This window comes from Phocoena phocoena, chromosome 4 (assembly GCF_963924675.1).
Source record: "Phocoena phocoena chromosome 4, mPhoPho1.1, whole genome shotgun sequence".
NCBI classification, from domain to species: domain Eukaryota; kingdom Metazoa; phylum Chordata; class Mammalia; order Artiodactyla; family Phocoenidae; genus Phocoena; species Phocoena phocoena.
The window spans coordinates 30652604-30678827 of NC_089222.1; the positions used below are offsets into that span (position 1 = coordinate 30652604).

The following is a 26224-nucleotide window of genomic DNA, read 5'->3' on the forward strand; positions in this document are numbered from 1 at the left end:
TAAACTTTTTTCCTAACTTAAGGAATTACTTACCTGGTGAACTATAATATTATTTCACTCACTTCAACTATTAATTTGTTAAAAAGTAAATAGTTAAAAAAAACAAATTATACTGCAGTGCACTTAATAAGACTTTATTGCTAACATACCTAAAAAATGCTATTCAATTAAAGTTAACAAAGAAAATAAAAATTAATTTCTAAAATGACTTTCTTTCTCCATACCTTCCAATAGTAGCTCTGCCTTCATTTTTCACAGACTGGTAAATCTTCCTCTCTTCATCCGAAAGTGTAATGTGCTGAATAAATACTTTACGTTCTGGTAACTCCAAAACAGGTTTTCCTCTAATTTTGCTTGTCTTTGTTCTTCTAAGTGTAATATTTTTAATTAGGGACTGTAAACGCCTAATCAAAATAAAAGAAATAATCACTTAACTTTTTATTTCTCCATAAGTTATTTCAATGAGAACAAAAAGGAATATCTTAATCTATTACTGTTCTATAACCTTAGTAAAGATTTTTAAAAAAAAACACTTATTTGGGGTTTTATCTAATCTTATAATGACAGACATATTCTACAAAGAGAAAATTATAGTAACAAAATACATTTAAATTTGCCCTCAATTCAGTACCTGTCACAGTTTAATCTTTTATCCTGTCCTTATTTTTCTTAAGCTCTTCTCCCCGTTTTTCTAATCACTAACCCTCTTTTTCCTTCTCAATTCTGTCAACTACACCACCCAAAGTTTGACACTCAAATTCTTAAAAAGTAGCTATTAAGCGCAAGGCATTATACTAAACATCATAAATACATAAATGAGTAAGATCTTATCTTCAAAAAATTTCTCCAGTAATATGAAAATCAAGGTACATAAATAAGTAATTTTTATAAAGTAATGAATGCCAAAAATAAAAATTAAAACATGATGTGACAATTCAGAAGAGGGATAAATGCCTTCTAGATTCTACAACCTTTACAATCTTCTCAATATCAGAAAAAGAAAGGAAGCAACGCTTTAAAAAAAGATTTTTTCTTAACACTGAAATATAAATACAATTTCTTAAATCAGAATTTAAATAGTTGGTTCTGAGGAATCGAGTAGACAGTACTGCAAACGAGGTTAGTGGCTTTTGAATCTTTTTCACTGTAACCCACAGTAAGAAACATATTTTACTCCACCCATCAAACATACAGAAACACATATACATATAACAGAAACAAACATTTCACAAAACAATACTGTGTGTGATGCACCCTGCTATTTTCCTAAATCTTCTACTCTATTTCATTTTCTTTAATGAACAGCTATAATGCTAGCTGCCATCTTTATGATTTCACAAAATGCTAATGAATCCTAAACCCTCTGTCTGAAAACCACTGATCCAGGCAAAAAATTTGAACGTTAGCCTAGTACCTTGCAAAACGCCTATCAGCAAGTTGATATCTATGAGAAGTTGAGTTTTCATCTATCTCCACCAGAAACAACTTTCTGTCTTGTAAAACTCTTGTTACTGCCACTGTATTACCACATCATTCAGCTATCACTATATAAATCTATACAACAGGGGTCCCCAACCCCCAGGCCATGGACCGGTACCTGTCCGTGGCCTGTTAGGAACCAGGCTGCACAGCAGGAGGTGGGCAGCAGGTGAGCGAGCGAAGCTTCATCTGTATTTACAGCCGCTCCCCATCGCTCGTATTACCGCCTGAGCTCCGCCTCCTGTCAGATCGGCGGTGGCATTAGATTCTCATAGGAGCACGAACCCTACTGGGAACTGCACCTGCGAGGGATCTAGGTTGCGCGCTCCTTATGAGAATCTAATCCTGACGATCTGAGGTGGAGCTGAGGCGGTGATGCTAGCGCTGGGGAGCGGCTGCAAATACAGAGGATCATTAGCAGAGAGGTTTGACTGCACAGACACCACAATAAATCGACTGCTTGCAGACTCATATCAAAACCCTATCAGTGAGTAGCAAGTGACAAGCTGCATCTTACGGAGTAGACGACATAAGCAACACACTTATGGGTGTCACTGTCTCCCATCACCCCCAGATGGGACCATCTAGTTGCAGGAAAACAAGCTCAGGGTTCCCAACGATTCTTCATTATGGTGAGTTGTATAATTACTTCATTATATATTACAATGTAATGATAATAGAAATAAAGTGTACAATAAACGTAATGTGCTTGAATCATCCCGAAACCATCCCCCACCCCGCCCCCATCAGTGGAAAAACTGTCTTCCACGAACTGGTCCCTGGTGCCAAAAAGGTTGGGGACCACTGCTATACAAGATAAGTTATGAAAATTTAGTGCATATTGGATTCTCTGAGCATATAATGTTTTTCCTGTCACTACTTAATTTATTAATGGTGGTTTTGAAGGTAAGAGCAACACACAAAGACCATATAGCTCTGCCTTCACAGTTCTGACTAAAATCAGGGAAAAGGAGGGTTAACCTTTTAGTGGTAGGTAGAAATATTTATCCCCCCAAACAAGAATCAACAGATTTTTGGCAGTCAAAGACATTAAGCCGTAAACACTTTTTGGAGAGGAAAGCCAACCGTCAGGTTAAAATAGTAATGAAAGTGGCAACTGCTTCAACCTGCGAACAATTATTTGTAGCTAATATTAATCAGTTGTCCTGAAATTACTTACCTAAGTCCACCTTCATCTCCCATTGTGACAGGACGCTGTATTGTTCTATGCCACCATTCTCTATCAAGAAATGGTTTAAGTTTTAAGAAGGAAAGAAGAGACCACAAGTCTTTTAAAGAATTCTGAATTGGAGTGCCTAAAAAGAACAGAAAACTGTTATAACTCTATAGCCAGAATACACAATCAAAATATCCACCGGCCCAATCAACGGAGACAACACTTGAAAATGGGCACTTTGTTCTAAGCGCACCCACTAACTATTAGGCTGTGAGTATAATCCTTTGTTAAACATATACACAATCTCAAAATACAGTCTGGCTCTGATTTTTAGCTCTCACTTGCCATACTAACAAAAAGACCACAGACCCCATAAACTCAACTTTCTCCTTAACAAGAACATTTGCTTATTTGATTTTTAAATCAGCAGCACTAGCAAGAAGAAAAAAACTAATCTGAGTTTATATTCTCGTCCCCATCTTCCAGTACAGGTTCATGAGTAGCAAACAAGCTCCATGATGGGAAGTAGAGAAATCAAGATTCTAACTGGAGGATTAAAGTGTCTAGAGTTCCAAAGTTCAAAAATAAGTATAGTGACTGTTCCATAAATGAACTATAATTCAAATGTTGCTATATCGTGGGCAGCTATAAAAAAAAGTCAAAATGTTTTATTAAATGATTTCTATAATTGATTTTTGGGAGAGACTTTATATCCACTTGAAGTTTACAAAGTTACCTCATAACTTCCTTAACCATACATATTTGGGAATTCATTTTTTATCATTACCTGTCAATACCCATCTTCTTTCTGCTTCTAAATCAAGTACAGCTTTTGTCTGCTGAGCATTTGGATTTCGTATGGCATGTCCTTCATCCAGGATCACTCTTAGCCACCTTATGCTATGTAGTGGACTATCAGCTTTAGTCTGAAATAAATGTTTCATATGAATCAAAAACACAGGAAAGTAAAATAATACTTTATGTAATTTAATAAGTAATATGAGTTGTTATTCTTTAATATCGTCACCTACTATGTGGTAGGTACTGCTTTAAGCACTACATATATAAATTATTAAATGTTCACGAACTTATGAAGTATTATTACTCCTATTTTACAGATGAGAAAATTGAAGCACCAAGGTGTGACGTATGTTGCTCAAAGTACCACAGCTATGAAGTGCAGAGCTAGCATTCAAACCCAAGTAATCTAGCTCTCTGATGAGACCTTGGTTCAAAACACTGAGCTATTCTTATTCTGCCTCAGATTCAAACATATGATGATATAAAGATTGTCAGTAAAAAGAGTTATTTGAATATAACATAATTACTTTTATGTAAAAGTTAATGTTCTTACCTAAAGACTAAAATTTTTATAGTAAAGTGTTTTGGAAAACATTTTATCTTAACCAGAATTATAGGCAAACAACAATTAGAATTCTAAATGAACTGGGAAACAAATTTCAGATACAAAACAGCTTATTTTTAAATTGAGATAAACAATTATCAAATCACTATGACAGAAAACAATATTCCAGAATATCAGAAAAAGAATTCATTTGCAAATTGCTATATACACTTAATTACAATTCAGATTTTAAAATTTAAGTGTTCTAAATATAAAATATTCCTAAATTATTATCTAAAGGAAGTCAAACCTTGTTCTTTTTTTTGCAGAATATTCAAAAACAATTTCCTCTTGGGGGGACTAGAAAGGCAGAGCTGCAGCATCACCCTCCAAAAGGTGACCCCCAGTGCCAGCCCTCCACACCAGTACAGGAGAGCCAGGCAGCCCCACACCCCAGCAGATGAAGTCCCTGGGCTCAGCTGTTGGGCTGTGAGGACAGCCTGATGCTCAAGTTTCCCCATCTGTACAGTATGGTAAATCTGTGCACATAGTGTGGTAAATGCTGCACCTGAAGAAACCTGTGAAGCTCCTGATTTAGAGATCCTTAATTTGGGGCTAGAACCCATGGATGGGATTTAGGGCACTCCTATTCCTGAAATTATATACAAAATTATGTGGATATGTATGCACATGAATGCTTCTGGAAAAAGGGTCTAGAGCAGCACTGTCGAATAGGAATGTCATGCAAGCCACGTATGTCATATTAAATTTTCCAGCAGCTACACTTTAAAAAGTAACAAGATATAGGTAAAATAAATTTTAATAAAATATTTTATTAAAAAAAATTTCCTATTTACTTCCTATATATTAAGGGAAGAGTATAAAGCCTGAATTTTAGAACACTTTAGAAACCTGAAGCAATTAATTAAATTCAACTTCCGAAAATCTCTGAGTATCAACGTACTTACTCCATAGTCATGAGTTAAAATATTGTATGTAGTCAAAACAATATCCTGTTTCGAAAGCAAGGCTGGGTCTCTAACACGATCAGGACCATAATAAACATAAAAATTCAAGTGCACATCTGATTTTATATGTTGTCCAAACTGGTCCTAAAAGAAAATTAGAAATATTTTAATAAGAAATAGGTTAGTGTCAGGTTCAATATGTGTATAAAATGTACTGTTTTGGCAGTAGTGTCACAAATCAAACTACTAAAACTGCATAAAAACAAGTTTCATGCAATCTAAACTAAAACAACAACAATGATGATAATAACAATACTAGTTATTTTACTGCCAGGGAAACTGACATATATACAACAATAATACATTATATAAATTTTGCCTGTCCCTACCAGTGGGCAGCTACTTCATTTTTAGAAGGAAAAAACAACCAAGCTTTTTTAAAACAGTAAGTTTTTCTTAATTTAGTATTTTACAAAAAGGGTCTTTAATGCTTCCATTTAGTGACTTAATATTATCAAAATTAAACACTGAAAGAACAATAGGCAATATTTTCAAGAATGTAGGTAGAGATTCAAGCACAGTATCTACTTTCATTCGTTTATTATAGGCCTACTGTTTGCCAGGTATCAACCAGAAAGGTGGTGCAGCTAAAGAGAAAAACAAGACCTGGTCCCTGTCCTCCTTGACAACATGATCAGTTTTAAAAACTTGAGAATTTTTTGTCTGCTTTGGTTTTTTTAACTCAAGAAAACAGTAGATCTGGGAGATTCTGAGCAGGAAAAAAAAAAAAAAGATTAGAAAGAGACAGAAGGTACTAAGGAGACACAGCTGGGAAACTATTAGATGAAAAATGAAAAAGATGATGAAGACCTATACCAGACTGGCAAAAGTAAGAACAGAATGGAAAGGACTGGTGTGAAAGACAGTGACTGATGGGACTTGAGAACTAATTAAATATGGGATATGAAGAAAAGGGAGAAGACAAAAGAAGACTCTGATACTTAAAATAACTACTAGAACTGTGTGATAAAGATACAGAGACGTTTAAAAAAAGAAGGGAAAGCAGGCATAAAGATGAGAAAGAGATAATGAGTATTTTAGACATTTAAAATTTTTGGTCACCATAGAATATCTGACTAGAGAAATATACTCCAAAAATTTAAATACTGGCCTGTAATGCAGGTGTAGATACAGACTTTAAAGTTATCAGTAGACAGTACATCAAGCTACAGGAATGAATAAGATTTTCTAAGGAGAACAAATACAATGAGGAAACCAGGTTAGGGGAAGAGCCTGCAGAGAGCAATACTTAAAGAGCACAGCTTATGCTTCATTGGGAGATAAGACATGATGTCTGAGATATGATTTTAAATATTCCAGCAAAGAAAAAAATAAAGCAAATGTGGTAAACTTTTGATTCTTGAATCTAGATGACTAATGGAGATCTCATTACAAATTTTCATAATACAAAAAAAAAAAAGCTTTAAGTGAAAAAAAGGCAGACTACATAGGAAGCATGGAAGGAAGAGGTAGAGAAAAACAGTGGTCAGAAAATTGGGATAGCAAACAAAATCTCTTGGGCAGGGGACCAAAGAATATCAAAGTTTCAAGAATGAATACAAGATCAATTTTTTTTTTTTGCGATATGCAGGCCTCTCACTGTTGTGGCCTCTCCCGTTGCGGAGCACAGGCCCCGGACGCGCAGGCTCAGTGGCCATGGCTCGTGGGGCCAGCCGCTCTGTGGCATGTGGGATCTTCCTGGACTGGGGCACGAACCCATGTCCCCTACATCGGCAGGCGGACTCTCAACCACTGCACCACCAGGGAAGCCCCAAGATCAATTTTTTAATTTGTAGTTTATGTTCATTCCCTCTCTTTACCAAAAGGATTGAAGATTTACAAAATAACACATAACAAAAAGTAATAAAAGGGAAACAAAGTCAGGGCAGAGGAAAAGAAAAAGGGAACTCACTGGACATGGCAACAGTGAAGTCTTTGAAGCCCTTCAAAAAGAGTTTCTATGGAGGGTGGGAGCAAAAACCAGACTTACTGTAGGCTAAAGAGAGAATGAAATCTGAAACAGTTAAGGCAAAAATACAGAAAAGAGGATAAAACATGAAAGAGTAAAGGTGAAAATGCAGAGAATCTTATCAAGAAATCTGGTGGAAAACGAAAGGAGAAAGTACAGTAAGAGAAAACTGAATCAACGGGTTATCTTGAAATGAAACAGAGTATCTGTGGAAAGATCAGACTTGACATAAAAGAAAATTAACTCTTTTGGAGAAAGAGAATTATAGTACTGAGTTTCTAGTCACTGTGCTAGGTTGCGTGTGTGTGTCTGTGAGAAGGAAACAGGTGTTATTTAATTTTCCATTGGGAGGATAAATAATCTGTCTGAATATCCAGAAAAATTATGTGGTGTAAGTGGGATTGGTATCTTCCTCCTTTAACTGGATTCTTTCCCATGTTTGAAGACAAAGAAGGGAAGATAAGGTACTTCTAGCTTGTTTATTACGGTGCTAGGTTATGTTACCGGGAGGCTTGGAAGAGAGCAGCTTGTCGAGAGATTGCAAAATTCTAATTCTTATCCCTATATGCTCAACCATCACTCATTCCTTTCAAAGTCAGTTTTTCCATAACCTCAGTAGGCATGATTTTGCCAAGGTTTCCTTTCTTATGTTTATATACTAAACTTTTGGGTTTTTTCCAAATATAAAATTATAACGACATACTAATTACCGATTTTAAAAATACATATCCATGGCCCCAAGCAGTTAAAAAGTCACTGTTCTTTTGTTTACACCTCCATTAATACTTGTAAACCTCACCCTGAAACTGCTATTCAAGTACCCATGTACTGTCTTTCCAGCAATGGACCACACATCAAAAGAAATAGCATAGCTTTGTTGGAATAAAAAAAAAAAAAGAGCAAGAGAGAACTAAAACTCATCCTGGTCCTAAGAGGAAAAATGACACTAATGAGAAGACAGTGTGATTAAAAAAAATAATAAATACACCAAAAACTTACAATAAAAAGATAACAGCCAAAGAAGGCAAAGCTACATAAAAGTCAAGAAGATATGAAAGAGGTCACAGAATTTGACAATTAGACAATAACTACAAATTTTTTCCAAGGAAATTTAGAGAACTGGTGGCAGAAGCCAAGTTACAATGAGCTAAGGAGTTAGTAAATAAAAGCATGAAGTGGAAATTAAACCCCAAGAGTTAAGGCAGTGAATGCAAGAAGAGTAGCAACTTAAAGGTGAGACATAATCAAGAGAAAGTATTTAAAAATGTAAAAGATCTGACTATGTTTCATGAAAGAGCCAGTGGAGAGAGACTGAATAACCAGGCAAGGGGAAAAATAACACACAAAATGAAAAGGCAGAAAGAGATGGAATCTAATGTACAGACTAAGGTATCGCTCTTACAAAGAGTAGGACCTCTTCCACCTCTGAGATTAGAGGAGGAAAGGCCAGGAGAGATGCAGATAACCTTGGAGATGGCAAGAATGGAAGTTCACATCCAGTGGTCTTTTTGTTCACAATGCTTCCAACAGAGTTATTATTTCATTATAACATGCAGCTTGAAGCTCAAACTGGAAAGGAAATAGAACCAAGCTACTCCTACACATAACACATAAAGAGGTTCCATTCCAATGCAATGTTTTAGAACAGAAAAGCAATCTGGAAGAAGAAGAAAAAAAAAAAAGACAATATTTTCTGGTGGTAGCCTTAAAAGCATAGGCTCTAGAGTCAGAATGTTGGAGACTATATCCCAGCTCCACCAATTTATTGGCTGGATGACCTTAGGCAAGTTACTTAATTTCTCTGTGTTTCAGTTCGGTCACCTGGAAAATGAGAATAATAGTTGTGAAGATTAAATGAGAAAATCTATGAAAAGAGCTTAGGAAAAAACTGAGCACATAGGAGCTCACTAAATGTTATAAGCTGTTATAAAAACAAAAGTTATCATTAGTGGTGTTCTTAAAAAAGAGGTTCTAACAGTTCATAAATAAGGTGTGGTCTTAAATTATACACTCTGGGGGACAGAAATGGAAGAGGAAGAAGTACAAGCCAAATCTTATGACAGCAACTGACAATGTTTCTTTCTCTACTATAAATTTTCAAAGAAAAATAACTTCAGTTCAGCAAATATAATCCCAATTCACTTAACAGTTACTTCAATTTAAATATAAAGTGCTGACCAAGCATATTTCTTGCAATGAAAGACTCTTTTTACAGTGTCAGACAAATATAAATTACATGTTTTTAAAGGGCTGTGAAGACTTACAATCCAGTTGCTTAACACAGAAAGTGGACAGATGATCAGTGTTGTTCTTGGTCTCTCTTCAGTATCAGTTTTCTTTGAACTCTCCACTGCAGATGCTCCTGAAAGAAGATACATACTTCAGCTATTTTTTTTTTCTCAAACATACACAAAGTCAATGAAGATATGACAAAAATGTGCCTCTATGAAGAGAAATTAGGAAGAATTAAAATGAGGGACTTCTGGGCTTCCCTGGTGGTGCAGCGGTTGAGAGTCTGCCTGCCAATGCAGGGGACGCGGGTTCGTGCCCCGGTCCGGGAGGATCCCGCGTGCCACAGAGCGGCTGGGCCCGTGAGCTGTGGCCGCTGGGCCTGCGCGTCCGGAGCCTGTGCTCCGCAGTGGGAGAGGCCCCAACAGTGAGAGGCCCGTGTACCGCAAAAAAAAAAAAAGAAAAGAAAAAGTATAGTACTGGCACAAAAACATACACATAGATCAATGGAACAGAATAGAAAGCCCAGAAATAAACCCACACACTTATGATCAATTAATCTACAATAAAAAAAAAGGCAAGAATATACAATGGAGAAAAGACAGTCTCTTCAGTAAGTGGTGCTGGGAAAACTGGACAGCTACATGTTCAAGAATGCAAAAGTAAAACATTCTCTAACACCAAATACAAAAATAAACTCAAAATAGACTGAAGACTTAAATGTAAGACCAGATACTATGAAACGCCTAGAGGAAAACAGGCATAACACTCTTTGACATAAATCACAGCAGTGTTTTTTGGATCCATCTCCTAAAGTAAAGGAAATAAAAGCAAAAATAAACAAATGGGACCTAATTAAACTTAAAAGCTTTTGCACAGCAAAGGAAACCATCAACAAAACAAAAAGACAACCTACTAAATGGGAGAATATATTTGCAAATGATATGACTGATAATGGACTAATATCCAACATACATAAACAGCTCATACAACTCAATATCAAAAACACAAACAACTCGATTAAAAAATGGGCAGAAGACCTGAATAGACATTTTTCCAAAAAGGAAATGTAGATGGCCACAGGCACATGAAAACATGCTCAACATCGCTAATCATCAGGGAAAGCAAATCACAACAGCAAGATATCACCTCACACTTGTCAGACTGGCTATCATCAAAAAGAACACAAATAACAAATGTTGGTAAGGATGTAGAGAAAAGGGAACCCTCATATACTGTTGGTGAGAATGTAAATTGGTGCAGCCACTGTGGAAAACAGTATGGAAGTTTCTCAAAAAACTAAAAATAGAACTACCATATGACCCAGCAATTCCACTCTTGGGTATATATCCAGAAAAGATAAAAACACTAATTCTAAGAAATACATGCAGCCCAAATGTTCACAGCAGCATTATTTACAATTGCCAAGATATGGAAGCAACCTAAGTGTCCATCAGCAGATGAAATGGATAAAGAAGATGTAGCATATACATACAATGGAATATTACCTGTTAAAAAGAATGAAATTTTGGGAATTCCCTTAGGACTTAGCGCTTTAACTGCTGTGGCCCAGGTTCAATCCCTGATTGGGGAACTATGATCCCACAAGACAAGTGGTGTGGCCAAAAAAATTTTTTTTAAATAAATAAAACAACTGTTTTCACACACACAAAAAAAAGAACAAAATTTTGCCATTTGCAGCATCATGAATGGACTTGGAAGGCATTAGGCTAAGTGAAATAAGTCAGACAGAGAAGACAAATACTGTATATGATATCACTTATATGTGGAATCTAAAAAATACAACAAACTAGTGAATATAAAAAACAAGAAGCAAACTCACAGATGTAGAGAACTAGTGGTTACCAGTAGGGAGAAGGAATAGGGAAGGGGCAGTGTAGGAGGAGGGGAGTAAGAGGTACAAACTATTAGGTATAAGATAAGCTATAAGGATATACTGTACAACATGAGGAATATAGCCAATATTTTATAATAACTGTAAGTGGAGTATTACCTTTTAAAATTGTGAATCACTATATTGTACACCTATAACAGGTAATATTATACAGCAACTATATTTCAATTAAAAAAAGTTTTTAAATTTTAATTATGTGTTTACTTGTTTATTTTATATTCCCCCCCGAACATCAGACATAAGCTCTGTGAAAACAGACTTTTGTCTGCTGTATCTCCAACACGTAAAACAGAGGATACTAAGGTGCAGAGATATAATAACTTGTCCCAGATCACCTTAACCACAGTTCAATCTCTTTCTATTTCAAATATTCAGACTCTTAAGCACTGTCATTTCCCTATGAATTACAAAATATAAAGTAATAATAAAGATCACTTACATTTTTAATTGAAAAGCATATTCTTCTCATACCAAAAATAAATCTCTGTAATAATTCTAATTAATCCAAATTAAATTTTAAAGCAGCCATAAATTGCTCTGTGCCTTTATTAGAAAAAATATCTATGCTACTCAGATGAGTAAGGGACCTATTCCCATCATATTTTTTGACCTAACTAAAACAAACAGAATAAGAAAATACATCAAAGTGCACTTTTAAAAATGAGATTGTCTTTTTTCTTTTCTCTACTTTCTTAACTTCTTATAATACGGTTTTATAACTTTTGTCATTTAAAATTTTTTTCTTTGAAAAACAGAAAAAACAAACCAAACGAAAGGTAAAAACCCAGCAGATTTACTTACTCTTTTTCAACATTTTCTTTTTGGTTGCAGGGGTAGATGAAGTAAGTGCACATGCAAACTCTGCATCTTCTTTAACCTTAGATGATCCTGCTGAAGTAAAAACCACAGAATCATTAAGATATTTGAAAACCAATTCTCTCCTGTACTTAAGTACAGGTACTTTCTAAGGATAGGAAATATAATACCACTTCCACACTTTCTTAAGAGCTTATATTACTAAATAAAAATAAAATAATTTCTAGTAACCAAAATTGCCTCTTTTGACACTATCTTTCCAGCTCAAAGAAGAAATGTAGTCATTCATGATTCACTGTTGCTTCTCTTGAGGAAAGATGTGAAAGTAGAAGCAGCCATATGCAAAGTGATTCAGCTCCCAGGTGGAAGGAGAATGTTTTCAATGAAACAGGTGTTTAACTTTTAATGAAGATGCTGCCAAATTTTCAGATCAGTCAATGATGATGAGTTATTTTCCAAGTGCAATACAATTTCTTAACTTATTAGGAATACAACACGATCAGATTAAAACAAAGTAAACCATATGTTTTAAAGATAAAGGAAAAAGTAAAGATACTCACTGAATATTTGTAAATCTGTATAATGCTAAGTAACGGTAATAGTAGTACTATACTGACAAGGCAGTCTCAGCCTACTTTTGTAACTACAATTTATACGTATACAAAAAAGGTTTTATTGAAGTCATTTTATTAGTAGAGAGTACTTTGTTTTGTCTAAAGCTGGTTTAAATATATTCTCTTAAATTTTAATTTGAAACTGTTCTTTCAATTTGCTTCCCTCATTTAACACCCTTGATAAGCATAAATAGTTCAAATGTAAAAAGCAGTCAAGTTTACGACCTATTACTAAAGAATTCCAAGCCAGACAGATACAAATCAGTGAGGTTTTACTTTAATAATCTTTAAGTGTAGATTAGGGATACTGAGAAAGGGACTTTCCTGGTGGCGCAGTGGTTAAGACTCCATGCTCCCAATGCAGGGGGCCCGGGTTCCATCCCTGCTTAAGGAACTACATCCCACGTGCATGCCGCAACTAAGGAGCCCTCCTGCCACAACTAAGACCCAGCACAACCAAATAAATACATAAATATTTTTTAAAAAAGGGGATATTGAGATATACATACCTTTTTCTCTGATTTTAGTCTCTGACTGTGTATTTTTCAGTTTGCCTAAAAGCAAAACCAAATATAACATTGGTCACATTAGGAAATTAAAACATAGGACACATTATCAAATCAAACTCACTTCCTATTACCTTTCATTTTCTGTGGCAATTCATTTGTTTCACTTTCCTCTGAATCGCTGCTTTCAGTGTACTGTACCGCAGTTTTTCTCCTAAAATTAAGTATACACAAATTTTTTATCAATCCAAAACAAAATGGGATATAAAAACTTATGTTTAATAAATGTAATTAATACAAATGCTTTTTGTCTTGCCCCGGTTTATTTTTTGAAAAAATATCAAGGGAAAAAATTTTTTATTTGACAAATGGAAGTCAAATTTGCTGAAAGCATTTTGCTTTCGTAGCCAGAAGCATTCACTATACAAAATGCAGTATCACTATCGTTAAAATAAGTTTGAGAAAGTAAACCATTCTAAGATAGTAATCCCTTCAACACTTTGTTCAGTATTTGGTAATTCAATTCAAACACTTATATTAAAACTAGAACAAAAAAGAAGTGACTCTGATTATCAAAGATAACCCTCCAATATAATGAAATAGGCAGCTAAGGGGCAAAAATATAATTCTTTCACAGTGAAAATTTTTATAAATTCTGTGTAGAAACAGTACAATACGGTGGTTAAGTGCCTAAGAACAATGGACTCTGGAGAGAGACTGCTTAGATTCAAATGTCCATTCCACCATTTATTTGCTATGTGACTTTAGGCAAGCCACCTAATATTCTTCTAAGCTTCAGTTCCCTCACTTGGAAAACAGGAATAAAGATACAATCCACTTTGTAGGATAAAATGTGTTACTACATGCAAAGCCTCTAAAATAGTGCTTGTTGCACAGTAAGTATATATTTATTATAGTATGTGTGTTGGTGGTTGTTTTTCCCATGTCATCATTATTTCCACACTCTTTAATCTGATCTGGGCTATCTAACAGTGCCCTGTTACCAACGCTCATGGTCAGTTCAGAGTTATAAGATTTGATATCTAGATGAGAGGGAAACTCATGAGTCCTGGTTTTGTGCTCAGTTCAGACAGGTACTAAAGATAGAGAACAATTAACAAAGCCCCAGTTTTGAAATCTCTATTGGTGGAATAGCTAAGAGGGACTCAGATTTGAGGTCATGCCTGCAGATATTGATGGTGGACAATAAAACACAAAAGCCAAGTATTTAGATCTACCTCAGAGAGTAAATAAAATTTATAAAGTTAACAGATTCAAATGAAGAGTAGAGGAGCATTATGTGTTTTATTCAAATTCTCCCTCCAGTCTACATTAATATAATACTCTCCATGAATAACTTTATCATGTCTTATTTCCACTAAAGGTAAAGTGAGAAAGAACTCAGATGAGCAAAGAATGCTTTTGTCAAACCATCCGACACATATACATCAGTTCTCAACTCCTCAAATTCATAAAGAAAATTCTTCTAAAGTCTTAACAAAAGCAAAACACCCAAGAGCTAGATCTCAGTTCCTATGTGAAAGAAATAGGAAAATAGTAGAAAGACAAGTGATTATTAAAAATTACCAATTCAGCTCTTTTATATATTATTTTTTTTCACCTATAAAATGAGAACGGTCTACCTGCCTAAGTCACAATGACTTTAGCAGTTTCAAATTAAAGAATGTATTTGAAAGAACTTTGCAACTGAGATAACGGTCATAGCTCTCTCCCATATGTAAGAAAACGGAGAAAGAGTTTAAACATATTACATAAAATTAAACCATAACAGAGTTTACCTTTTGGGGCGGGAGCTAGAGAATTCTGACTTGGGATATTTATTCTTTCCCTTGTCATCTGAAATACTGGGTTCTCCACTACATCTAGATCCTTCTATTTCAAAAAAAAGGACAAATATACAGAGTATTAGTAAATTGTCTTAGACTAGCAGTATCCTTCTTAAAACCTTGGTTTTCCAACTCAATAGCTCAACTTTCTTAGTATCGTCATTCCTATTCTTTCAATCAGCCAGCTGTACTCTCTACAGTTTCCTAATCTAGTATTTTCTCACTGAAAAGTACCTTCAATTTTTTTGTGCCCAGTCTTTCCCCTGTAGTCATCTAGCCAATCCCTACACTGGCTGAATTTCCTGCTATACCAAGGCAGCTAAGAGCTGCTGGAAAAAAAAAAAAGAACAATAAACAGGTGGTATTAGGGTTAGGGTCACCTTGTATCACTTAGCAACTCTTTTACCTATCACATGTTCTCCCTACCCACTCACCTGGATGATCTATGCTACACTGGATCCTCTGCCTAGATTTTAAACTCCTTTTACTCCCAGATGACCTACTTCACTTTACAAAAAAAAATCAGATGTCATCTTCTATAAATTATCAATTTTCCTACCTTTTTATTCCCTCAATTATCTATATTCTTCCTCAACCTTACTTCCTTTCCTTCTCATGCTAACTCATGTACCTATTTTCTTGATCTCATTTCCTCCCACAGGCCACCAAATTATTCTCTCCATTGTATACAAAATCTTTTCCTATCCATGGATTTCCTTCTTAAACCACGCCCCCCAAAAGCCCTCAATTCTGCCTCTCTCCCCAACTAGTTTTCTCTTATCTGAAACACAGCAAAATTCATAACAGCACACAGTTGTTATTAACAGTTCTTCATCTACTAGTCTTATTTTAAAATCATTTTAGTCTTGCTCTGTTCTAAGCAATCTTAAGAAATTAATTTTATGAAAGTCACTGACTGCTAAATCCAGCCACGTAACTGTTAAATCCACAGATCCCTTCTCATTTCTCCTCTGCCTAATTTGGCTCTAACCTATCTTTCTATTTTTACCTGCTGTTTATTCATGCATTCTGCTGTTACTCGTTTACATTATAAATACCATAAACTACTGAGGTCCCAGAGCAATATACTCTGTGTTTTGTCTTGCTTTTAACCGCCCTTTCATGGTTTTTTTTTCCTCAACCAAAACTGCTTTTCCTCCTCTAATGTGCTACCAAGCCAATTCCATCATCGCATCGCTTCCTTGATGAAATTTTTCCTACCAGTCCTCATGAGATTCTTTAGAAAAAAAGATCTGAAATTTTTGTATAGTACTAAGCCAAAGCTGGAATTACGTCATTAAATTGGAAAAATCTAAATCAAACATGGGGTCATGTTCAAAATTAAAGTTTACCTTTGATTAGTCCATCTGCCTTTTCACTGGTATTGTTCCCTCCAAGTTTCATAGATTCATCGTAAACATTACATTCCTGGATGAAAAGGCATATTTCTTACATAGTACTGCCGTAAGTTTTAAGTAAACTTAAAAATGCATCCTATTTTATATTACTTTACTTTACATAATAAAGACTACGTAAATTGCTACCCTATTCTGGAGCAGTGGAAGGAGGTGCATTAAGGAGAAAAATGTACAAATTGATGAAAAATTTTTTTCACAGGTATCTCAAAAAAGAAAACTAGTCTGTCTTAACCTTTTCAAAAGGAATACAAAAAGCAAACCTCAATTATAAATGGCATATTAGTTACTGTGAGAAACATTCACAAAATGGGATTTACTTTAGAATTAGAAGGAATTCTAAGACTACAAACTTTCAAACCAAGAGTCCCTAATAGATCTTTAATGAGGCTGCCACTGACATCCTTTTTTTCTGGAATTCCCAGAATGGGTAGATGAAATAGTCAGGTTTCAGAATGCCTCCTCCCTTACTCTATCAGGGATTTTCCCTGCCAACTCTGACTTTGTCCTTTTCCCTTCATGTGTTCTCCTTTGTTTCAAAGTGCAACGATGTGTACATGAGCACAAGAACTTCTATAAAAGTAAAATTTTATACTTCTCTGTGAAATATTTTCAACTGAGTCTAGTAGGGCAGGGTTCCTCTAATCTTACTTTTAATTCTAGACTTGATTCTGTAGGTAGGAATGACAAATAAAATTGGGTTTAATTAAATTAATTCTTCCAGTGTAAAAAGAAAGGTAGGCCTTCCCTGACAGCCCAGTGGTTAAGGATCTGCCTGCCAATGGAGGGGACATGAGTTCGAGCCCTGGTCCAGGAAGACCCTACATGCCGGGGAGCAACTAAGCCCATGCGCCACAGCTACTGAAGCCTGTGTGCCTAGAGCCCGTGCTCCACAACAAGAGAAGCCACCGCAATGAGAAACCCACACGCCACAAGGAAGAGTAGCCCCCGCTCACCGCAACTAGAGAAAGCCCGCGCACAGCAATGAAAACCCAAAGCAGCCAAAAATTAATAAATAAATAAATTTATAAAAAATAAAAAGAAAGGTATAGGTCATATTGTGAAAGGTAGGTCATATTTTGAATCAAAACCTCAGAGTGGTGTTCAGGATTGGTTAGCAGGAGTACAATGTAATTTTTGCCTAGAATTAGGGCCAATAAAGGATATTTTATTTTAGTTTTTTAAAAAATAGAAATTTAAACATCTTGCAAAATCTCATTAGAGTTTATGTTTTACTTAAAATGTGGTTGAAAAGAAAATCTATCCCCTTCCAATGGTATGAGTCTAAATAAATTAAAAATCCAAGATGTACCATTTTTAGAGATATGTAACTAGAAGTTATTTAGATAATTAACTTTATAAAGCATTAGCTTCAAGAAACTGATGTTAAAAATGCCTTTCATGGCTTCCCTGGTGGCTCAGTGGTTAAGAAACTGCCTGCCAATGCAGGGGACACGGGTTCGAGCCCTGGTCCGGGAAGATCCAACATGCTGTGGAGCAACTAATCCCATGCACTAGAACTACTGAGCCTGCGCTCTAGAGCCCGCGAGCCACAACTACTGAAACCCGTGCGCCTAGAACCCGTGCTCCGCAACAAGAGAAGCCACTGCAATGAGAAGCCCGTACACTGCAACGAAGAGTAAGCCCCTGCTCGGCGCAACTAAAGAAAGCCCGCACGCAGCAACAAAGACCCAATGCAGCCAAAAACAAATAAATAAAATTAAAAAAAAAAAAAGGTTTGTCACTTAAATAAAATATGCCTTTCATCATTCTACCCAGTCTTCAATAATCAGTACAATCATTTATATTATATTAAATAGTATGCAAAAATAATTCTAAAGTTTATCTACAAATAAAGGATGTCCTTTACATTATTCATTTCATATTAAATGACTCTTAGTAAGCCTTTTCTTCATAGAGTTCAAGGATATAAAGTCCAACCTATCAAATCATACTATGCTCCAATCTCATGAAATTTAATAACACTTCACTCTGTAAGCTTGGAATATCCAAATCTATCTGAAATAATGAAATTTCTGTTGCAATAAATGCTTAGCTGGAAATCACATTTTCAGCCTCAATTTCAACTAATATAGCAAACTAAATATCCTAAAACCTTCCTACTACGTAACATGTTAAATGCATGGCTGATCTTGGAGAAAAAGGGAAAGCCTTATTGATGATAATTTTTTAATTGGTAATTGACAATGAAGCTGTAAGTAGTCTTAGGTGCTATTCTTCAGTTTTAATAACTAAATGTAGAAAGGACAGACGTGGAAAGCACTGGACTATTCAGGGTAGGGAACTGAATCTTAGACATTAACAACAGAGTTAAACTCCCACTAAAAGTACGAAGAAGGAAATGCAACTAAGCGCAGAAATTAATAAAATAGAATCTTAATAAACAGTTGTAGGAAAGTGATATGCAGCATCTTTGAAAAGTAAAAAATAAGAAGAACAGTAGAGAAAAGTCCAAAAAAGAGATATTTTGCATACACCTTGCACCTAGTTACTTCCTACTTTAAGTTCTTTGGATTTTCAGCTGAGAATGAAGAACAACCGTTTCATTCTTATAACATTTATTTTCCCTACAAAACTAATTCATTATTAATTCTTAGAAACTGAATATACATGTATTATGTGTATATATGCTATATATAAAAATATACACAAATTAAACATCAAGAATAGTCACCCATTCTCTCATCATTAGGACATAATTATCACTATTAACATTTTGGCACATACAGTATGTGTGACTACACTTAAGACGTATATAAATATGTATTTACAAAATGAAGACTCAAACTCTATACACAGAGGTGTATCTGGCCTTTTAACTAAAAAAGATCATGGAAGTATTCTTCAAAAATAGGACTTTGTAGTTGCATAATATTAAATTTTATGGTTGTATCATAATTTAACTGTTAACTTATTGACAGGTATTTCTTTTCTGCCTTTAAAATAATGCTGGGGAAATAGACTTGTATTTTTCTCTTTGGAAAAAATGCATTTCTGATAACTTCTTTAGTTTCTTTGAAATGGCACTGCTGAATCAAAGATTACAAACACTTTTAAGGCTTTTGATACACATTACCAAATTGCCTTCAAGAATGTAGCATAAACTTTCACTCTTATCAGCAACACGAGAAAGGCCATTCATCATATCTCTAAAAACCAGATATTATCAATTTTTTGGCAAAAATTTTTTTAATGACAAAATTAAAAGGTTTTACAATAAACCAGAGACTTTCGAAAAAACACACTAATACTTCACCTTCTTCAGCTGATTTTTCTTAATTCTTTCAATAGGAAGAGATTTGCCATCATGGAAGTTGGTAAGAATCACTGCAATGGCTGTCAGAGTTTTGCCCTTTAAAATGTTTTACAAAGAAAAATGGTCAGATTCTGAAACCCAGTTGACCAGACAACATTCCGAAACTAATATTTAAATCAAGTAAGAAAATATCAAACAGCATTCAGGGCCACAGAAGTATGCTAATTATTATACCAAATAATATACATATTAGTGAAGTTATTTCATTCATTAAGTTAGTAAATGCTTTACCATGCCATATTACTAGGAGTATTAAATAATTTACTGTGTAAAATACTGTAAGCATCATTGAGAAATGTCACTTTGTATTTTTAATCCTTTTTTAATTGAGGTATAATTTTCATACAACGAAATTCACAGACTTAAAGTGTATGGTTTGATAGGTTTGACAACTGTATACACTGGTGTAACCACCACACAATTAAGATACAGAAAAATTTTATCACCTAGAAGTTGCCCTGTATTCCTCTGCAGTCCATCTCCCCACCTCTGTACCAGACAACGGCTGATTTGTCTCTATCACTATATATTAATTTTGCCTGCCTTTGAACTTGATATAAATGGAATTACTCAATGTACTCTTCTTTGTTTAGTTTCTTCTGCTCAATACAATTTTAGGCCTAGCCCTGATTCAGAGCATGTGGTGACATGAGCTGGTATAAGTTGTTCCTTAAGAAGAATGGAGTAATATAGAGAAATGCTTATTAGCAATTCATTGTGTTTTTTTACTGCTAATATTCCATCGTATATGCATACATGGCACACTTATTTGTGCATTCACCTGTTGGTGGACCTTTAGATTGTTTCCAGTTTTTGACTACTATGAATTAAGCTGGAGCAGCTAGCAGTACAAGTATGTAAGTTTTCCATAAACGTATGTTTTTAGGGAAATGTCACTTTACTGAATGACTCCCATTTAAATGTCACATTTAACCCTGAACTAATAACTTTATCACAAAACTACAACTACTTGCTTGCCATGTAATTCAGAGCTAACTTAAAATGGTTAGTAATCCCAGTATGGACATAAGATAATTACTTTATTAAATTTCATTTAAAGATATTTCCAAGACTTAAAGACCATATACCTTACCAATAAAGCATACAGGACAAGATATTTCTTGTGCATTTTTTAAAAACAGAATCATGAAAATTTTCATTATTTTCCATAGCTGAATTTATAATTAGCAACATAGAAATAAACCTCTTTCAAGTTGAAAGCATTGTAAAGCAGCAGTTTTCAAAGTGTGGTCCACAGGTCCTAGGAGCTCCCCAGGACCCTTTCAGAAGTATGTGCAGTCAAAACTATTTTAATAATTCTACTAAGACCTTGTGTTGATATCTGTAGTAATTCCACAGAAAGCAATGGTGGGTAAACCTGCTACTGCCTTAGCATGACACAAAGCAGTTGGCACTACATTATACTAGTGGTCACTGTATTTTTAACCGCCACATACAGTTAAAAAAAAAAAAAAAAAGACAAACCAAAGAAACAGTTTCACTTTAAGAATGCTCTTTACGAATGTTCTCGAGGGACTTCCCTGGTGGCGCAGTGGATAAGGCTCTGCACTCCCAGTGCTAGGGGCTGCTTTCAATTCCTGGTCAGGGAACTAGATTGCACATGCATGCCGCAACTAAGAGTTTGCATGCCACAATCAAGAAGCCTGCCTGACGCAGCTAAGGAGTCCACCTGCTGCAACTAAGGAGCCTGCCTGCCGCAACTAAGGAGCCTTCCTGCCACAACTAAGGAGCCCACATGCTGCAACTAAGGAGCTGGCACTTTGCAACTAAGAAGCCCACAAAAAGAATGTTCTTGATAAAGCAGTACACATTCATTTTACCAAATCTCACCTCTTAAGTATACATGTTTTAAATATTCTGTGTAACAAGATGGCAAGTGCACAAAATACTTCTTTTGCATACCAAAATATGAAGGTTATCTAGAGAAAAATCACTTGTGAGACTGAATTACAAGCCGAACTAGCTACCATGCATCGTCACTTTCAAGTACCACCATTTTAACTTGAAAGAATGACTGATAACTAGTTATTCATGACTGAGTGGCAGACATTTTCTTGAAAAAAATGAATAAAATGAGCCTATCAACTCCAAGGAAACAACTGACAGTGTTTGTTGTTAATGATAAAATTTGCGCTTTCAAGCAAAAATTATGTTAGAAAACTTGCATCCAACGCTATGAGTAGAAAAGCTTCCCAAATGTAAATGCCCTTCTAATAAGATCAGCAGTAGTATCAATGAATGTAAATTTTTTTGCATTGTATAATGAAATGCATCAACATTTGGCAGATCTGTGTAACTCAGTGAACCAATATATTCCAAATGAGCAACACCTAATGCTAAAAACCATGCATGGGTAAAATATCCATTCAACGTGCAAGCTACACCAATGGATATTAATGAAACAAAGTATAAAAAGTTCGTTGATATGATTTTTTAAGTTCCACATTATAGGAACTTTCCTGGCAGTCCAGGGGTTACGACTCTGTGTTCCCAATGCAGGGAGCACTGGTTTGATCCCCAGTCGGGGAGCTAAGATCCCGCATGGTGCAGCCAAAAAACAGAAAAGTTCCACATTATAATTATTAACCTTTAATAAACTAATATTTGCTTAATTTTCTTGTAGCAAAGAAAATCTAGTTATCTTAAAAAGTCTTTTAAAATACTCCCTTTCAAATACGTATCTGCATGAGGACTAATTTTCTTTGTATTCTTCAACAAAAACAACGTATCACACAGAATGAATGAAAGAACAGATATGAGAATTCAGCTGTCAATTATTAGGCCAAACATTAAAGAGACTTGCAAAAATGTAAAACAGTACCAGTCTTCTCATCAAAATTGCTTTTGTCTTGGAGTACATTTCATTGAAAAATATGCTATTTCTGTTAACACATAATGAGTTTTTTAACTGTTATTTTTAAAATAATAAAAAATTTTAATATCTAGTACCATAAATATTAATAGATATAGTAATAGAGACAACCCACAAAGACAGACACTCTTTGGGATCCTCAATAATTTTTAAGAACATAAAGAGTTGCTGAGACCAAAAAGTATAAAAACTGCTGGTGTAAGGAATCATATCTTTTCTTTAAGAAAACCCATGAAAGATAAGCTACCCTGAATTTCAAAAGAAAACTGAAAAACACATGTTTATATCATTACTGCCAATTATTTTAATTGTACCTTAGGCAAACAAGACAAAAGAAAAAAAAAAACTCAGCATTATTTTAAGTGAAAACCACAGGAAAAATTATGTTCTACACTCACAGTGATATCAAGTCCCAAACTGGCACCAACATATTCCCATCTCTATATACTTCAAAGTTACTTCATATAAAATCTTAGTTACAAAATAAAATGTTATTAACTCAAGGAAAAATATAATTACCAAACCCATATCATCAGCTAAAATTCCTCCATGAACATTTTCTGGTCGGTCCTTTTCAGAAAAATTTGTTATTGTGTTATAGTATAAGTCACTTCGCTGTTCCCAGAATGGTGGAAGTTCTTTACTGTTTTCCCGTGAAACCATCCAAGCTAGAGCTTGTTTTTGATGTGGAAGCAATGGTGTTTCAACAGCCTATAAATAAAAGAAACGTTATAAATAGAAATACAATAAGCCCTTTCTTTTATCCCATGCAGAATCTAGGAAAGTTGATCTTGTGATGAAAAATGTATAGATTAATACCGTATTTTTAAATTCCAAATACTTTTAAATAGAAAATACTGGCTCAGTACCTCAGCTGGTTCCATTTCCTGAGTTTTATCATCTTCCTTTAAATCTTCAAACAATTTGTCAAACTCTGTCTTAAGCTACAACAAACAGCAACAAGAAACATTACGAAACAAACCAATTCAAACAATAATTGCACTTAATTCAGAGATTTCAAGTCATTTAATTAACTAAAAGAGTCGAATACCAAAAGGTACATAAAATAAATTAATTCTTTGAGATACTACGCTGCTCAATAATGGCAGAATAAATAGATCCTTTAGGTAACTGTTACAGTCGAAAGAATACAGGATAGAGTTTTAAGTCCTGGGTTTCAGTCACAACTCTGTCACAAAAAAACCTTTATATAACTTTGGGCAAGACACTTTACCTATATGGCCCTGCATCTTATTACCACAAAAGAAATGGGATGAACTAGATTTAGAGTGTCTCTAAGGTTCCTTCTGCCATTGAAATTCTGTGATTCTATTAGCTGTATTCAAACCATTTTGGCAGATCCTACCAAGTATATTTGACTTTTTCAAGTAAATGACATTTCATTGATTATTATGAATAATCAGAAATAATCAGAAATCAGAAATTTGCTATGTGCTACAAAATATTAGGATAATTTCAATCTTATGCTAATCTTTAGTTGGTTCTTTAAACTGATCTAGTCCAATCGTACAGTAACATATATGTATTACAATTACTTTTGTAAATTAGCAAATAAATACATAGCAACAGCCCAGAAGAAATCAGGCCAAATCTAAAAAGTGAGGAGAGGTAATCTGGGGTTTACCCACCAGACACAAGCTCAAGAGCTTCCCTCGTGGCACAGTTGTTAAGAATCTGCCTGCCAATGCAGGAGACATGGGTTCAAGCCCTGGTCCGGGAGGATACCACACGCCACGGAGCAGCTGGGCCTTTGCGCCACAGATACTAAGACTGCTCTAGAGCCTGCGAACCATGACTACTGAGCCCACGCTCCACAACAAAGGGAAGCCACTGCAATGAGAAGCCTGCGCATCGCATGGAAGAGTAGCCCCTGCCTGCCTCAACTAGAGCAAGCCTGCGTGCAACAATGAAGACCCAACGCAGCCAAAAATAAAATAAATTAAAAAAAAAAAAAGAATGACAGACACAGGCTCAAGCCCTTCTAACAATGAGCAGGGAAAGTACAGTAACTACAATTAGAATATAAAAAGACTAATAACACTGATGAGTAGAGACAAAAAAAATTTTGATGTAATTGGTAGATTGATCTGCATTAATTTACTTTATACCCTTTTTTCCTCAAACTAACCCAGCATAACAGTATCCTGGATCACAAAGCAGACAAAGAAAGAAATAGACTAAGGCCAGAGATTCAGAACTAGTTTTTTTAGCACTGCATTTGCAACCTTCCTGAAAGGAGTTAAGTTTCAAGTTTCAACTTTTTAAAAATTACGGCTATTTTAAAAATTTCAAATAATACAAAAACATCAAAACAGAGTAAAACATCACAGGTGTATACAGCAATGTGTGTGTTTCAATGTATATATGAATGCATGTATGTGGACATATTCCTTATCACTGCTTTCTTTCTACATAAATATTTGCAATATATTTTATTTATTCTACATGTTCCATAACAATATAAAGATCACTAATACTAACAGATGCATATTTATCTTATATTTTTAAACATCAACCTTCAGCATTTAAAATTCACTCTTCACTTTTAGTTATGAAATAGAAGAGAAGTGCACCTGTTCGGTTGTAATCTGTACTGCAGCATGAACTGGCATACTATAGCTTGGTCCTGCTCTTCCAGAGCCCCAACCACTTTCCAAACTGAATCCTAAAGCTATAATTTACAAAATGAAAAGAATAAAATCACCAAATGAAATAAATTATCTTTTAGTAAATAGCTTTTAAAGCTTGTCTAATAAGCTGAATTAAAAATTCCCTTTATATGTGTTTAAAAAATTTTAAAACTAAATCTGCTAGGTTATTCAAAAAATACATTAAAAGAATTCCACATTATTTAAACAAACTTTTGAAAAACAAATAATACTTTTTCATTCTCTATTGGGAGATTCTTATCGTCTATAACTTATTAAAGAGAATGTTTAAAGTCAGGGATTTCCAGATATTATCACTGGGGGAAGTTAGAGGAGGGACCTCCTTGCACATTTTTCTGTGTATGTGTGCAACCTCCTATGAATCTATAGTTATTTCAAAATAAAGAGAAAAAAAATTCAAGGATTTCCTTAAAAAGATTCCTAACAAAAGAACTTGGAGCCTTCAGCACTAATTAATTTAGCCACCCAAATTCAAGGTATTACTTAAGAGAATAAATGTTTTACAATTCCAGCATCTTAACAATATCACAATAATAGTAGGTTAAACCCTGAACTTACTTTTTGGTGCAGGACCCAATTTAAATCCATGTTTCTTCAACTGATCTAAAACTGCTTTTCTATTTTCTTCTTTTCCCCAAAAAGTCATATGCAAAGGCATGGTAAAAGCATTGTTTGCACCAAAAGGAACTACCCTATTATAATTAAGAAAGAAAAAAAAAAAGAGAAATTAGAAGTGTTATTTTTTTACATTTAAGTCTCATTAAAAATCTTGTTAAAAAAAAAAAAAAAATCTTGTTAAATAACTGCCACGTTCAAATTCTGCATGCAAGCAAAACAGAAAGGAACTAATTGAGCAGACTAGAAAGAAAAAGGACACGGACTAGGACCAACAATAATGAGAAGAAAAGGCAGTTTTTAGGACCAGAATGCCAGAAGAAACTCAGGTGAGGTAAAAGTGTTTAAA

The 26224-nt window shown here is 34.8% G+C and overlaps 1 protein-coding gene across 3 annotated transcripts in view; it reads right to left on the reverse strand.

Annotated features, from left to right (window-relative positions):
• The window catches only part of HLTF (helicase like transcription factor), a 57325-nt gene that overhangs the window by 14145 nt on the left and 16956 nt on the right, over positions 1–26224 (reverse strand). The window contains exons 4-18 of one of the 3 annotated variants that reach the window (XM_065875772.1): positions 25819–25952; positions 25165–25262; positions 23440–23514; positions 23090–23281; positions 19618–19713; positions 16278–16353; positions 14878–14971; positions 13213–13289; positions 13082–13126; positions 11944–12033; positions 9263–9360; positions 4970–5113; positions 3444–3582; positions 2660–2795; positions 225–404 (exon numbers count right to left, since the gene is read on the reverse strand). In XM_065875772.1, the coding sequence (XP_065731844.1) occupies positions 225–404; positions 2660–2795; positions 3444–3582; positions 4970–5113; positions 9263–9360; positions 11944–12033; positions 13082–13126; positions 13213–13289; positions 14878–14971; positions 16278–16353; positions 19618–19713; positions 23090–23281; positions 23440–23514; positions 25165–25262; positions 25819–25952 (1674 nt within the window). Of the gene's footprint in view, positions 1–224; positions 405–2659; positions 2796–3443; positions 3583–4969; positions 5114–9262; positions 9361–11943; positions 12034–13081; positions 13127–13212; positions 13293–14877; positions 14972–16277; positions 16354–19617; positions 19714–23089; positions 23282–23439; positions 23515–25164; positions 25263–25818; positions 25953–26224 lie in introns of all 3 variants that reach the window. The other 2 variants (XM_065875771.1, XM_065875770.1) reach the window with 2 other exon arrangements.